Source organism: Stomoxys calcitrans, chromosome 4, assembly GCF_963082655.1.
Source record: "Stomoxys calcitrans chromosome 4, idStoCalc2.1, whole genome shotgun sequence".
Lineage (NCBI taxonomy): Eukaryota > Metazoa > Arthropoda > Insecta > Diptera > Muscidae > Stomoxys > Stomoxys calcitrans.
In genome coordinates this window covers 31,875,587-31,890,759 of record NC_081555.1, presented here as the reverse complement: position 1 = coordinate 31,890,759, position 15,173 = coordinate 31,875,587, and the positions used below count along the sequence as shown (strand labels likewise).

The 15,173-nt window shown below is 34.1% G+C and overlaps 1 protein-coding gene across 1 annotated transcript; it reads right to left on the bottom strand.

The window, feature by feature from the left end:
- Positions 1-507: 507 nt before the first annotated feature.
- LOC106084552 (uncharacterized) lies at positions 508-13,032 on the bottom strand. The gene is made up of 5 exons (XM_013248308.2): positions 12,924-13,032; positions 1,396-1,607; positions 1,151-1,330; positions 882-1,082; positions 508-813 (listed from the first exon to the last, which is right to left on the bottom strand). Exons 1-5 carry the CDS (start codon positions 12,933-12,935, stop codon positions 765-767), a joined length of 654 nt encoding a protein of 217 aa, XP_013103762.2. The 5' UTR covers positions 12,936-13,032; the 3' UTR covers positions 508-764.
- Between the last annotated feature and the right edge of the window lie 2,141 nt (positions 13,033-15,173).

Genomic DNA, 15,173 nt, shown 5'->3' with positions numbered 1-15,173 from the left:
TAAGTCACGGTCTACACGCTCCATTGATTTATTTCACAAATTGCAGAGCCTTCTCGCTTTCTTTCTAAACTGTCTCAAGTCTTGTTCTACCAAACAGGTTGCGATCTCTTACCCATATAGGTTAGAAGACAGTTTTCTTCATAACTACTCAAAATGGCAAGACTGGTGCCGTTAGTCTTTCTGGCATTCCTGTAACCTGACCTCCCATTTTATGCTAAACTAACTTTTATTAGCCAAAACAATTATTGTCGGCTGGTATTACCGAGGGATTCTTGATATCAGAAAGCTGCTTGGGAATTTATACAAATTATTAGCTATTAGACTTCTTGTTTGCATACTGCAGTCTGCACATCTGCGAAAGATCTCATGTTCAGTTCATGTTTTTAGTCTAAAGATAAGAAGCCCTATTTTATAGCTTAGTATATCATCTAATCAGATCATAATCTCAGAATCTTGCAAACGGAAGATCAGCTATCGTTATGGATATATAAAAAATATATATTGAGATTGTTTTTAGAAATCAGTTGTGTTTTATTTCTAATATCACTTTAAAAGTATTCATTTGTTCATTAAATATTTTTGTTTTTTTTCAATTTTATACGCTTAAAATATGTTGTTGTTTGTGTTTTTTTTTTGTAATGTGTACATATGTAGTGTATAAATTTATTTGTTAAAACCTTTAAATTAATGATTTGCTGATAAACTGCAAGGATTTTGCTAAAGGTAATGTGTGTTGAATGACTTATGGACTAAAACAATGAATTCTACAGCGCTGGCAAGTATAGGCGGGATGGATCCGATTCGAAGGTTTGTCTATTAGAAAAATTAAAGAATTTAAACGTAAACATGGGTTTAATTTCATCTTTGAAATTAATACTTACGCTGGTGGCTGATAGTCGTAACCATCACCGCCATAGCTGTAGTCATCGCCGCTTTGGCCACTGCCCCTTGTTGAGGAAGTTGATGCTGAGGAATCGAGATCAGCATCTAAATCTTGCTTCAAGAACTGGAAGCGATTTCTCTTGTCATCAAAGCCAAATTTGTTATTTAAAGCTCCCAAGCCTGCATTAAGGGGCTGAGGTCTAAAATGAGGAGATAATTTGTATAATGGAGAAGACCATTGCTTTTTTCTTGAAAATAAATGTCTTACTCTGGAATGTCCAAGTCAAGTTCAGTAATGGGATGGTAACCGAATTCGTCAGCGGTGTATCTGGTTCTGTAACGTTTGCCATCGGCACCAGTAAATGAGTAGGAACCACTGACAACAAAAGTTTTGTCATCCTTCAATTTACCCACACTAGATACTTCAATGCCGTTCTGGGTTTTCAATCTGAAAAAGTATTGGAGTAGTTGCATTTTAATTCATTTTGTTGGTTTTCGTAAAGGATTTCTTACTCCAATTTGAATTTTTTATTGCCGCTCAGATTTTGCAATTTATCCACTTTGGCCTTCATGACATCGCCATTGAATATAATAGCTGGCTTTTCATCATCAATATCCTCGGGTAGGGAATAGACGTCAGAAGGATCATATTTGAATAAATCCAATTTATCTGTCAGACTTTTAACATCAGCGGAAACATACACCACCGCGCACAATAGAATGATCTGTAAGAATAAAACAAAACACAATAATGAGTAATGAAATTCAGGGATATGGAAAAATAGGTATTGATAATAGAAATTGAAAATATTTTGAAATTAACTTAGAACTCCTTAAAATATTAAAAAAGTTTGTAGTGTACTTTTGCAAGTATTTTAAGCTAACTTTAGAGAGGCCTCTAGTTCCACCAACTTATTTTTGAATTGATTAAAATTATATCTTCTTTTACACAAGATGTAATATGTACCATTTTGCGTCAACTACTTCTTCTTAGATAATAGATTTTATTTGCGTAGTATTCAAAAAAGGAGTCGCGAAAAACATGGGCTTCCAGCTGTGAAAAACAAACATAGTACAGCCATAACTCAGAAAAAATATTTAGAAAAACTAGTAATAAGCGTAAAAATCGTTTTTTCACCGCCATACATTTCCTATTCTATTAAGTGTATTGTAGATAAGAAGTCCCTAGTACCACCTACACATTTTTGATTGGAATAACCTATTTCATCTTACACAAGTCGTAAGGTACCATTTTTATGCCAATTAACAGGAAATTTGATGATCGCAGCCAACACGCAATTATCAAGGTCTTTATGTTTAAAAATAGGTATAACCAACGAAGAGTTCAGATAATAGGTTGGTGCGATCATTGCCCACACGCTGTATTTCATTGAGGAGAGTTCACATTAGATATCCAGTTAAAAATTGCCTGTCATTTTAAGTTAATCAAGTAAAATGCATAAATTTCGAAGAAATTTTCCAAGATAACTAGTCTCTACTTCCACCTTATCGCTTTACACAAGACGTAATAGGTATCATTTTTCTGCCAATTAACTCAAGAAATTTAATATCAAATAAAAATGAAAATAAATTTTAGTTTTCTTTTTTGCTCACGTTGTAATTTACAGCGCCCAAAAATAGGTCGTAGTCATCAGACAAAGGATGATGTAAGTGTTTAAAAAATAAGTATGACTTTCCAGGGTTAATGGCTAAAATGCTTACAAGCAACGAATAGTTCCGATAATAGGTGGTTGCGAACATTGATCATACACACGCTGTATATATTTTTAGAATGAAGGGACAGCTGGACGTGTGCCATATTTGTATGGGAAAGCTAACCAATAATGAAACATATTAATTAAAATGGTGGCTTCTACTGAATCTTCAGAGCTTAGCGACGGAAGAAAACACACATTTATACTTCTCTTAGCAAGAATACAGACTCTGTGTCTACCATTACCCGCACCCTTGAGTAGTTTAAACCCAGGAATTCTTAGTCCACGAACCATTGCTCCATCAGAAGGACCTTTAGTGGCCTTACAATTGTGGATATTCATCTGCATAAAATGTGCGATAGTCAGGATTCAGAATTTCCACCACTGTTGCGTTAGGGCCGGGGGAATTTGAGTCTCCTCCAGACTTTGGAGTAAGTCAAAAAAATCTTTTTTTAATATCTAGTTAAGGAGTTAAAGTAATTTTCAGTTATTCAATCGAAATCAAGCTCCGCGAATTTTATCAAAAATTTTATCTATGGTCAAGTAACCATTAAATCCATATCTTATAGAAAAAATGAAGGATTTGAGAATGTTATCGAAAATAATCCTTAAGAGAACTTTTAAAAACCTATTCAAGGTGAAGGTTACGATTCAGTCAACTGCAGGCCTTTTTTTCACCTGAAGCTTTTATAGGAGAAATTGCTTAATTAAAGCAAACATGCCATTTTAAAGATTTGATAGCTTATTTAGGGAAAATCCAATTGGCTTGATATCATATAAGAGAATTTCTTTTTTTTTTGATGATTTTTATACATATTTTGCTCTAAGTCAACAACATTTAGTTTGAATAAATTCATTCTACTCTTTGCTTAGTGCAAAACGAAGCTGAGCATAATATCCGGGTTCAAAAGTATAATAAATTAATAATTCCTCAATCAATTATAATTTCGCACAACAATTTATGAAAGTTTCATATACATATGTTTATAATTTCATAAAAAGTCATAACAGGTCTAACTAGTTTGCCAGCGGGCAGCAAACTCCATACATATCAGTACATACATATGGATAAGATGAAATCAAAACCCGACCAATCGAGGCGAGTTAGGAATTAGGCTCCGAGCTTAGATGAATAGACGAACTTTGAATGAATAGAAGCCATTTGAAATTTATATTTATTAAGCCTAATTATAATTTATCGTTTCGATATTTGGCTTGTTAGGTAATAACATTAAATTTCTCCATACTTAGCGATTCTTTATACAGATAAGCAATAAACGGGCTAAATTCGCCGGTTATTCAAACTGATGTCTAAGCGAAATGAACAACTCGTTCTAGCTGCCAGCGTTTAGCTGCGAGCATTTAGCTACCAGCAATAAAGTGTGCCTAAAACTTGTATCATGTATAATCCTTTTGAAGTATTGTTCTAAAAATCTGTAGAAAAAAACAAATTTTAAAAAGATTTTAATAATTATATTCTTCTAAGCTATTCTTAACCGGCGTAAGGGGAAATATCTTATACAGAACGGCCAGTAAAGTTCAAGCATATAAGGTTCTGGTCCATGAAATTTCTGGGGTCTTTACCTAAAGAGATTATCAAGAGAAATAGAGAGGCAGAAAGAACTGGACCATGTGCAACGTCTGTAATCATAATATTGGTAGCTATGGTATATATTGCTAGAAAGCCATAGGACTCTAAACGTCTAACGAAACAAAAGGTATTAGGAGTCTACTGAACTTTCCAACAACTTACACAACTCTGTGATTATAATTAAAATATAAACTCCTTATATTCTTTACTCCTTAATCTTGCAACTTTCCAACAACTTACTATCTCACACGACAGGAGCAAACTTCTCACATATCAATGAGTGCAGTTCGATTAAAGTTTAAGCTCAATGGTAAGGGGCCTTCTTTTTATAGCCGAGTCCGAACGGCGTGCCGCAGTGCGTCACCTCTTTGGAGAGAAGTTTTATATGGCATAGTACCTCACATATGTTGCCAGCATTAGAAGGGCAAAACCACCGTCGAAAATTTTTTTCTGATGGTCTCGGTGGCCTCCCATTGATAGAGAGTAATTCTCCCAAATTTCCTTAATACCAAAGTTGTGGAAAAAATTGCATTTGTTTTGCATAACCATTGGTGAGAAAAATATGCACCAAAATCGGTTTTAAGTAATATGTGTTTAAAAAAAGGCAATCCATAGAAGATATCCTTCTAGGAATGTGTTTCTGCCTATACATTTTGTCTATGAATGTCCCTCATCATGGCCAAAAATAAAATATTTGGTCATTATCCTAATTTCGAAATCTATTTTATTGAAATCAATTCTCACACGCCCACTTTAAAACTGGAGGATGGATAAAAATGTCATTGCATAAAATACAGGTTTAAGCTCTAAAAATGGTAGACGGTAAAATACGGGTTTTAATGTATTAGATATGTACAATCTTCTTTTTTGCTCTTATTTATCCACCGCCATATTTCGAATATCCCCATCGTCACCCCTAATACCTGCAGTGGTCTAATACTCGTAGAGCGAAACAAAGAAAATTAATGAATTTTTATTTAATGAAATAAATGAATATCGATTTGTCTAATTGTTCTTCCGTAATATCCAAGTTTTTGTTAACGGTCTGCGTATTCCCATTTGAAGATGAACTTGTCCAGCCTGTTCGGGGCCATGTGATGGCAACAAGCCATGGTCTAACATCAGTAATTGATGCGAAATAAAGCTAAACTGGAAATTTGGCCGACAATCTCCCGCTTTATTTTGAAACTAGGCACCAAAGACATTTCGCAATTTATTAAGCTGATGGGAATGGCCATAAAGACAGCACCTAACACCAAGAACATATCTCTGAATAAAACTTGTACGAAAAGTTATTGATACTTAAGTCTGGTGACGCCTGTGTCCATTCATCGTAAATGACATCACGTTGACAGGGATTGAGTGATCAGCCGAAGAAAGTGATAATTCACCTCTTTCACAAAGAGCCGCTATTGATGGGTATCATACAAATTTTAAATTGAAACTGAAATCACTATATTGATTTATTGGCTTATTCAAATGCCAATACATGAAATTGAGTTATTAATTACTGAAGCATTAAATTGAAGACTTTAGATGATGATGAGTAAGAAAAAAAAAAGAAATGGAAATAACCAGAAAAAAGTCATACGGAGACACAAGCATTTTAAGTTTTATGAAATAATATTAATATTGTATTGATCGCTTATTAATTATAGCCCTTGCAATATGCAGAGATCTATTGAAACTGAATATGTGGCCCATGTACCTATTCAAATGTCTAAACATATGATTAAAAATATTTGAAACTGATTCATTAATTTAAAGATCTTTGATGAAGGCATTGCTTATGGTAAGAAATATTCTATGGTGATAATTAAAAGCGAAATAACATAATAAGAGGTTCTTTATTGGTCCAACTGTGATAACAGTAAAATTAGTTGGCGCTTTATGTGGTATTCATCGCCAATATCTACCATTTGCATATAAATTTTAGAATTTTAAGATTTTGTTTATTATATTTTGTTTTGAATACGTACATGCATACATACATATTCAATTAAGGCAAACGATTGGGAATACATTCGTGTGATATATTGCGTGATGTTGGCTTTTAGTCCATATTTAGTTCCGATAACTTAATTTCTTTCAAATACCCAGTACATTTACTTCCTGTACATAAATTGTGATTTTTTTTCTGCATAGGAAATAATGTGGGTTGAGCATAAAATGGAGGTTATTTCCACAAGCGCCTACATTAGAGCCAAATTCACACCAAAGTTCAAATATAAAACACAATAACCACTACTTTGCTTGCTCTTATTGAAATTTGATACAACAAAATCATATCTATGGCGGCGATTGTAGGAGAATTTTACTCAAAAAAAAACTTGATTAATGAGCAAATGTGCATAATCAAACACAAAATAAGAAATGTTGAGTTTGATTTATTGAAGCCTTTCAATTGAATTCAGCTGTATTCATACAAAATAACATTGAATGGTCAAGTGAACATTTGGATGCGGAGATTTTACTTCCCTGATCTGGGTTATGTATTTTGGCATGCAGAACATAACTGCATAGGGATAATTATGTAGAATAAAGTTTATAGAGAATCTAAGATCAACAAAGACAGGAGTCGGAAGGTTATAATATTCAAGGACTTCGCACATAAAATTTTTACGTTCTTTGTTGAAAAGAGGTTCACGTGCTCATAATAGGTATCGATTTTTTATTTATCATAATAGGTATCTATTTATTATTAGCTGCCGTACAGCTTTGCACGGTAATTTTAGGATAAGCCAACAAGTCATAAACATTTGAATGTAGTATATATACCAATGAGATAAGAGAAAAATCTTCGCTCATTGATCTCGTCTCGAAAGAGAAACAAACGAAAATTGTAAAATTTAAATAATCTTCGTTCTAACTGGCAAACAATTTGAAAATAAAAATTCGGCAGAGCCCGGCCGAGATTCGAACCTGGGCACACAGAGCAACAGCGAGAGCCGTTGCCGTTGTTTAGCGTTAGAAGCCATCAATACAACTTCCAAAAGATACACAGTATCATGTGTAAGCCATGGGAGTAGAGTAATTGTGTAGACAAAAAATCTGTCATTACATAAACACATGCATTGGGAAAGAAACTGCTTGAAGACAGGGTTGTCGAGTGTGTGAAATGTGATATTTATATCATAGGCGTTTTCGCAATAAATACGATATAAGTAAAATATACCAACATACGTCCCTTGAAGCCTTCACACCTAATATGGCCTATGAGTTATTCTAACCAAATAACGAAACGCGTCCCATAGTGGTTGGTGTGTGTGGTGATCTCTGACTTTCCTTTTCCATTGCAAAAAAATCTCCGATCACTGAGCTCGTCTCGAATGAGAAACAAACGAAAATTGTAAAATTAACATGATTTTCGCCCTTACAGGCAAAAAAACTTGAAGATTTAAATGTATTGTTTATCTTTAAGTGATCTTCACTGTCCTTAAGAGTTAATGTGTTTCATCTAATACAGGTAGCTAGCTGACTGGCTGAAATATCCTGAGCATGGAAAGAGGCTACATGTGTTTCGTTTGTTGTCCTTAGGTGTTCAGTCTTGTATAGATTGTAGGATTTTAAGTATGTATTATGTGTTAAGTTTATTTCTAAGCAATAATAAAATGAGTTCATTTCCAACCATCAATCGAAACGTTTAATTTTTTCCCTGTATACTCTGCGATGTGCAGCAGGAGTCCTGCTCAGCTACAATACCATTATTAATCCATTAATGGTTTGATGACCTGTTTCTAGTGGAGCGGGATATCTTTGCCCTACACTCATGAGATCAAGATATGGAGAACGACAATGATATCACCTGAGGCTCTGGTCGGGCGCAAAGGACTAAGTGAGCCTAGAATGGACTGGCTAATCTGGTTTATGAAGGAATATTTCCTGAATTTTTTTAATTTATTCTAAATTTTACGATGTAGGAGATACAATCATTTTAAGTTTTCGCAAATATTTATATATTTGTATGTGAAGGGTCTGCACTGTAGACTCTACACCAATAAGGATCTGCCACCATCTAATCTACTGCAAACTAAATTTACTATACTGCAAAAATTTATTATTTATTATAGTTTATTTAAAACTAAAATTCCACTATCAATATGTCGGCAGACTAGCAAACGTCTTTATAATTAGCATGGATTACGTTTCGCATAATATTTGCATATCAAAAGGCTGTCACCAAAGTCGATCAAAATATAAGCTGACACTTAAGCGTTTTTAATACCAATTAATGTTTAATTAATGTGAATCGCCGCCAATGTCTTAAACCAAAGCAGAGAGTATTCGCAAACTGTGACCGAGAAAGACATTTTTAATGAATATGGGGCGACAAAAGTGGTTCAATCGGTTGATAAACTAATGACGAAAGTTTATGTGTTGCACAAGGTGTTATAATTATAAACTATAGGAAGTTTTGATTCAGCCCGCTTTAAACCTAAAGTTTAAGGTGTGTATGGGGCGAATGTTGGGAATAGACGTTATGCAAATATTGCATTAGTTATAAAAGTTATAACTTTTAAATGTTTATACCCTCTACTCATAGGATGGAAGTATATTAAGGTGGTAATTTGTTTTGTTACACATTGCAATGTATGTTAGCGAGCCTAGACAAAAATTTCATAAAAATTTGGTTTTTAGAGAAAATTTCATAAAAATTTTGTCTGTTAAAAAATTTTTTAAAATGTCATAGAAATTTTATCTGAAGAAAAACTTTTATTGAATTTTGCTCCCATTCAGAAGCTAAGTTAAGGAGATACAAGCATTTTAAGTTATCAATAACATTTTGTAGTGGCCTTACACGCTAATACCAAACACGAAGCAGAGAAAATTTCATTAAATTTTTTTATTCAGGGAAAATTTGGTTTTTAGAGAAAAATTTAGTTGAATTTAAATTTAAATTTATTTAAAGAAAACTTCACTGAAATGTTGTCTTTAATGTAAGTTCAAAAAACAGGAAATTTTCATACAATAATTAAAAACGAAGCATAGAAGCTTCATTTTATCTGTGTATTAAATAAATAATAAAGTTCCCCGCATATAATAGGCTCATAATTAGTCAATAGGCGTTTACCAAAGCTATGATTTAAACAGTTTGGGAAGTTTATACCTTATTACGTTCGTGATTGACATCTAAAATTATACAAGTGTGTGGCAAAATGTGTTAAATTATTTTTTAATAACCTTTAAACCTATGTTAATACTGATACAAGTTTTTTTTTGAATTGCGTTTAAACTTTCCTATTTCCTTTTTCCGTTTGTTTTTATCGATTTTTTTTGCTTAGCCCCAAGCAGGATGTTGCTAAAATATATCTTCAAGTCAACATGGGGTCATTGACTTTTGCTTAGTAGTAGCAACAGGTTTATAGATTAAGAAAAACAAATAAAAGAATTATGAATGTATTTACATTCATATACCTACATTCAAATTTATTCAAAACTTCAAGAAAAAAATTATTGACCACAAACCAGTACTCAGAATGGCAAAGATCATCTCTTTGGCACGGATTTTGTATGCAAATTTTTTGAAGCTGTACCATAAATAACTCTATTGTGTGTGCACAAATTTAAAAGTCTGGAAGATTTTCAATTTATTCACTATCGAAAGCTAAAGTGACAGTGGATTTGAGTCTCTTCTTTCTTAAACAATCCTCTTTGAGTTATGTAAATGAGAAAAACGAGCTGGAGAAAGTCCAGGGACTATCTAAAATAAAACGTCTAACGAACTTATGCAGATATAATGAAATAGGGTTGAATATTTAACCAACATAACTCTTTTGCCAGATAAGTGGCCCATCTGGGTAGATCTACAGATTCCAAGCCAGTCATAATATGTGAATTAGTAAGTAAGTTATTAATAAAATTTCTTACGTTAGTACAAATGCCTAGGAATTCCTTTATTTTTGAAGTCGGGTTTACATTATTGAAAGCCACTTTAATGTCAAGAAATGCCGGCTTTATGTATATTTCCTGACACAGAAAGCTTTCTATGTAGCCAACTAGATCTTGTAGGGAAGTTTCTTTGGACTTGTCTTTGCTATAGGCGTGCTATTGCCGAGAAAGGCTATCTCCAGGAATTTTCGTTCCAAGACATGTTTCTATGAATCTCCCTAGAGTTTTTTGTTATAAGGATTACAAATTAGTAGGACGAAAATCTTTTACTTTCTTCCGGCAGCCGTAGCTGCTTTTGGAATAAAAATTACCATAGTGTCCCTTTAACCCCCTGGTATATATGACATGGTGATAAAAGGAAAGTAAATCTCTCTAAGCCATGAAGCCAGTCTATCGGACACCACTTGAAGTTCGACCGTTGATACATTATCAGATCCTGGCGATTTAAAGCAGTCAAAACTTTTGTTCCCCCAAAGAATTCCGGACTCACACATAATTTTCTCTGCAATCCCTAACGAATCAATACCAGTGATTTCTTGCAGCGACACACTGTTCTTTGGAGATGTTTATACACTGGTAGTTCAAGAGTTTCCATTTTCTGACTTTTTCAACAATTCAAAATATAATATAAATATAAACAAAATAGACTTTGCCTTATTGATGCAAGAGTCAATGTTCAAATTGAAACGTAATCCACCATCCAAAATAACACCAAAATCAGTAAAAGAATCTACGTTATCCAATTTATAAGAACCTATATAATAGTCACCTAGAATAGGTTCAACTCTGAAAAGAGCAAACTTCTTGCACTTCTTAAGATTAAGCGCAGTGCCCTTAACACCGCACCTGTCCACCAGAGAGTGCAGATCGCTCTGCAAGCACAGTGACCGATCTGGAGAACCCAAATTACAAAACATCTTCACATCATCTGCGAACATTAAAATCCTTGAAGACTGAATGACTGATGGAAGATCATTCAAGTAAAGAACGTACAGTAATGGACATAAATGGCTGCCCTGTGGAACACCAGAATAAACAGCTATATCTTTGGAAAGATTATTGTTAAAGTAAATTTTCTGTATACGATCTTGTAAATAAGAAGCTATCCAATTCAAAAGAACAAATGGGAAACCCATCATATCAAGTGTAAACAGTAATGAATCATGCACCACAGTATCGAAAACCTTACTAAAATCAGTGTAAATTGCATCTGTTTGAAATCAGTTTGCAAAACAATCATATGCGTGACACGTCAAAGTCGACCTCCCCTTAATCGTGCTGGTAGGGTGAAATAATTGGTGTGACAAAATGGGATATCCTAGAGAAATCAGCAGTTCAAACAGCTTTGGTATTGTACTTAGTTTCGCATTACCCCTATAATACTCAATAATACATCCGCTACCATTTTTATGTAGAGGAATTACATAACTTGACCTCCAGTAATGAGGAAAATATCCTGAAGATAATGAATCATTGCCTATGGCCGTAAGTGGTCTATGTAACTCGTAGGCCCAAGATTTAAGAATATTTGCCGGTACACCATCCGACCCTGGTGTCTTGGAACTCTTTAATGACTTTAAACCATTCAGCACCTCATCCTCAGTAAGAATAATCCGTTGGAAATAATTCAACCTATTAATGTTAAAAGCATATTTAGAACACGAAGACAATTTGGTATAACTACTTTGGAAAAATTCTGCAAACATATATCTCTGAATCGTCAGACGATTACCTACAACCTCCCGATTTTACTTCTGGAGGGCCTATGGGCCGTAATTCTTATTCGATATGGCGAACTTTCTTGTTATGATCTTCATTTATGAATCTTCAAAGATTCATTCACATGCCTTTTTTGGTTCAGATATCGGATAAGAAGAAAAATTTTTGAACATTTCAAGAAAATCGTTTCATCTTTTTTTGTTGGTCTATAGGGAAAATACAGCCAAGCACATATATAGATTTTTATAAAATAAGACGTTTATCATAATTTTTTTAATTTATTCATCGAGGCCTTAAAGGGATAGACACGTGCTTCAGCACTTTTTTTTAATTTGTTTTCTGTTTTCCTTATATTTTTTTTATTTATTTCTAGTGTAAATATTTAATTTTATTTTTAATTTTGTTAATAAATATGAGAGTTATATTTATACCAATAGTATTCTAGTTATATTTATCTAAAGTTTCTATTTATATAATTTTTTCTTTTTTGAGAGCATTTGTAGGTGTTTAAAGTAGACAAACACGCGCTTCACCATTTTTATTTCTGTCAAAAAATCCACTTTAGTTTTTTAGGTTTTTGATATATAAAAAACACAAATTGTTAGAAATTTCTAAAATAACCGATGAAGGTTCTATTGAATTTTTTTATGTTTGACGTTTTTTACTATACTTTTATTTAATTTTTTTTTTCTTTTTGACATTAAAAGCATTTCACTTAATATTCACTTGGCATAGAATTTCAAAAAATTCCGATTAACAAACATTTCATTGTTTTTTAAATGTGTTATATATCATTTTTCATATAAACTTTTGGTTTTGTTCTTTCCAACAATTCAATTGTCATCTTTTCTTTTTTCATGTTGAACTTTTTCATTTATTTTTTTAATAATAATTGTTTCATAAAAATGTTAAAATGTTTCGCTTGTTTAAGGCTTTTCACTTTGTCGATTTTTGTTTCACTTATCGATTTTTGGTAATTTCACTCTAATATATTTCGATATTGTTTTTCTTTGCAGATCCTTTAGTGTTTATACTGTAAGTATTAATAATGCTCTTCCATTTTTCTTTTTTTTTCTCTCTTAAGTTTTTAAAGTCTATAAACTTATCTTTTTTTTTCAAAGACTTACTAATCGTGTCATTTTGTATTTTTGAAATCTGTTATCGATCCGGGTTGCTCAGATGACACGTATTAATCGAACGAATTCTTACTGGCAAATACGACCGAAGACGCTTCTTGTTTCCTTATATATTGTCATTTGCATATGAAATGTGTCCAATGCCAAAATGGTATTGGAACGAGATTTGTTTTGAAAATCGCCAACAAAGACATTGCGAGCAAGCCAGCCAGCCAGCCAGCGAACAGCGTAAGCTTTCGTTATAATGATGAGCAATTTCCATCACCTGGCTTTTGGCTAATTCTGAGTATAGATGTGTAGCTAGCCAGCATTTTACCACCTTTGCCTTTGCCAGAGTTTCTTCTCTTTTCTTTCTCTCTCGATTGACTTGGCTGACTGTTATTATTACTACTATCATAGACTAAGAGCCGCTTCTAAGCGAGTTATTAGCCACAAAGATACTACATATTAAAAAATAATAAAATTACTAGATCTACTATGTACGAGGGCGGTATGATAATGTCACATGAAATGAAAGGAACAAATTTAAGACTTAAGCAAAAATCGAGATATATTATATTATAATCTTCTGATCTCATGAAATCGGATTTTAGTTTTATATAGCCGCTATATAGACCGATCTTCAGGCCTAAAGTCTTGAGGCAATAAATTGGTAATTTTTCATTTCATTTCATTGAAATTTGGCACAGTGAGTTCTGGTAGACCCCTATCCATTCCTTTCAAATGTGGCCCAGATCGGACCATATTTGGATATAGTTTCCATATAGACCGATCTCCCGATATAGGGTATTGAGCCTATAAAAAGAACCTTTTTCATCCTAAATCTTTTGGGTACTTACCCATCGCTCATCTCTAACAATGACTTCTACCAAGGTCACCAAAATTCAATTAAATTATGGTCTGAATCGCACCATAACTTGATATAGCATCCAATAGCATAACAATTCTTATCCATTATCCTTTGTTTGCCTAAGAAGAGATACCGGGCAAAGAATTCGACAAATGCGATTCGTGGTGGAGGGTATATAAGATTCGACCCGGTCGGACTTAGCACGCTTTTACTTGTTTTTTCTGCGGAAAAGACGTTTCTACTCTCTCCTTTTCTCTCGATGCCTTTCCTTCATTTTGCGCATTGCTACTGATTGCAGGGTTGCTCTGTATGTTGTATTCTTGGTTTCAGTAGCATTTCGCCACTCCACCCAAATACAAATTTCGAGGCATTTTCCTTGGACTGGGCAATGGATTGCCACAGCGCCATTATATCATCAGGACAAGGAGTGCTTGTATGTCTTTATCATCCGTTGTTTTGCAGCTTTCATTGTCCAGCTTTCGGGTAGTGTCAGATCGTACTTTACTCGTACATACTCCAACGGGTGCGAACCTTTGCTGCAACATGATAATGATCCGAATCTATGTTCGCTCCACGGATCGATCGTACATCTAACACGCTGTATGAAAGTCATCCATCTATCACAACGCGATCAATTTGGTTCCTTTATTCTATATTTGGGGCCTCGTGAATTGTTTTATCTTAAAATCAGTTGCTGCTAACTACCATGTTTTCTGCTGCGGCGAAATCTATTTGCCTCAACCCACTATTGGACGTTATCTCGTGGAGGCTTAATTTTGGTCCAAAGATATTTTCCTATCTTCCTTCAATATTTGCATTAAAATCTCCCAGCAAATACAAATTTGCCCATGATTATTCCATTAAGAAAGAGGGGCTGCAAACTTCTCACATATCAATGAGTGCTGTCCGATTCAAATTTTAGCTCAATGATAAGGGGCCTCCTTTTTAAAGCCGAGTCCGTACGTCGTGCCGCAGTGCGAGACCTCTTTGGGGAGAAGGTTTTACATGGCAAAGCACCTCACAAATGTCGCCAGCATTAGAAGGGGATAACCATCGCTGAAAATTGTTTTTGATGTTCTCGCCAGATTTTGAACCCAGTCGTTCCGCGTCATAGGTGGACATGCCAAACCTCTGTGCTACCGTGGTCTTCACCTCTCACATAACTATTTTAATATCGTGGGCGTGTCAGCCGTCATATTCTCTCTCTGGGTACTCATAGAAAATATCCTTGGTTTGCCTGCCCTTGTCTTCCCTCGAGACATGGGCACAAAAAAGGCTAATGTCGAAAATTGTGGCTTTTATGCGAATTGTGGCTAGTCTCTTGTCTCCGGAGTAAAGCTGGAGACAAGGTGTTTCAGTCTCCGACTAACAGACGAATTCGTGCCTCATGT

What these genes read in the sequence shown, in the direction of transcription:
- LOC106084552 (XM_013248308.2), bottom strand. An exon ending in CTTGACTTGGACATTCCAGA is followed by an intron (nt 1,083 to 1,150) that starts GTAAGACATTTA and finishes TCCTCATTTTAG; the next exon opens with ACCTCAGCCCCTTAATGCAG. An exon ending in TACGACTATCAGCCACCAGC is followed by an intron (nt 814 to 881) that starts GTAAGTATTAAT and finishes TTTTTCTAATAG; the next exon opens with ACAAACCTTCGAATCGGATC.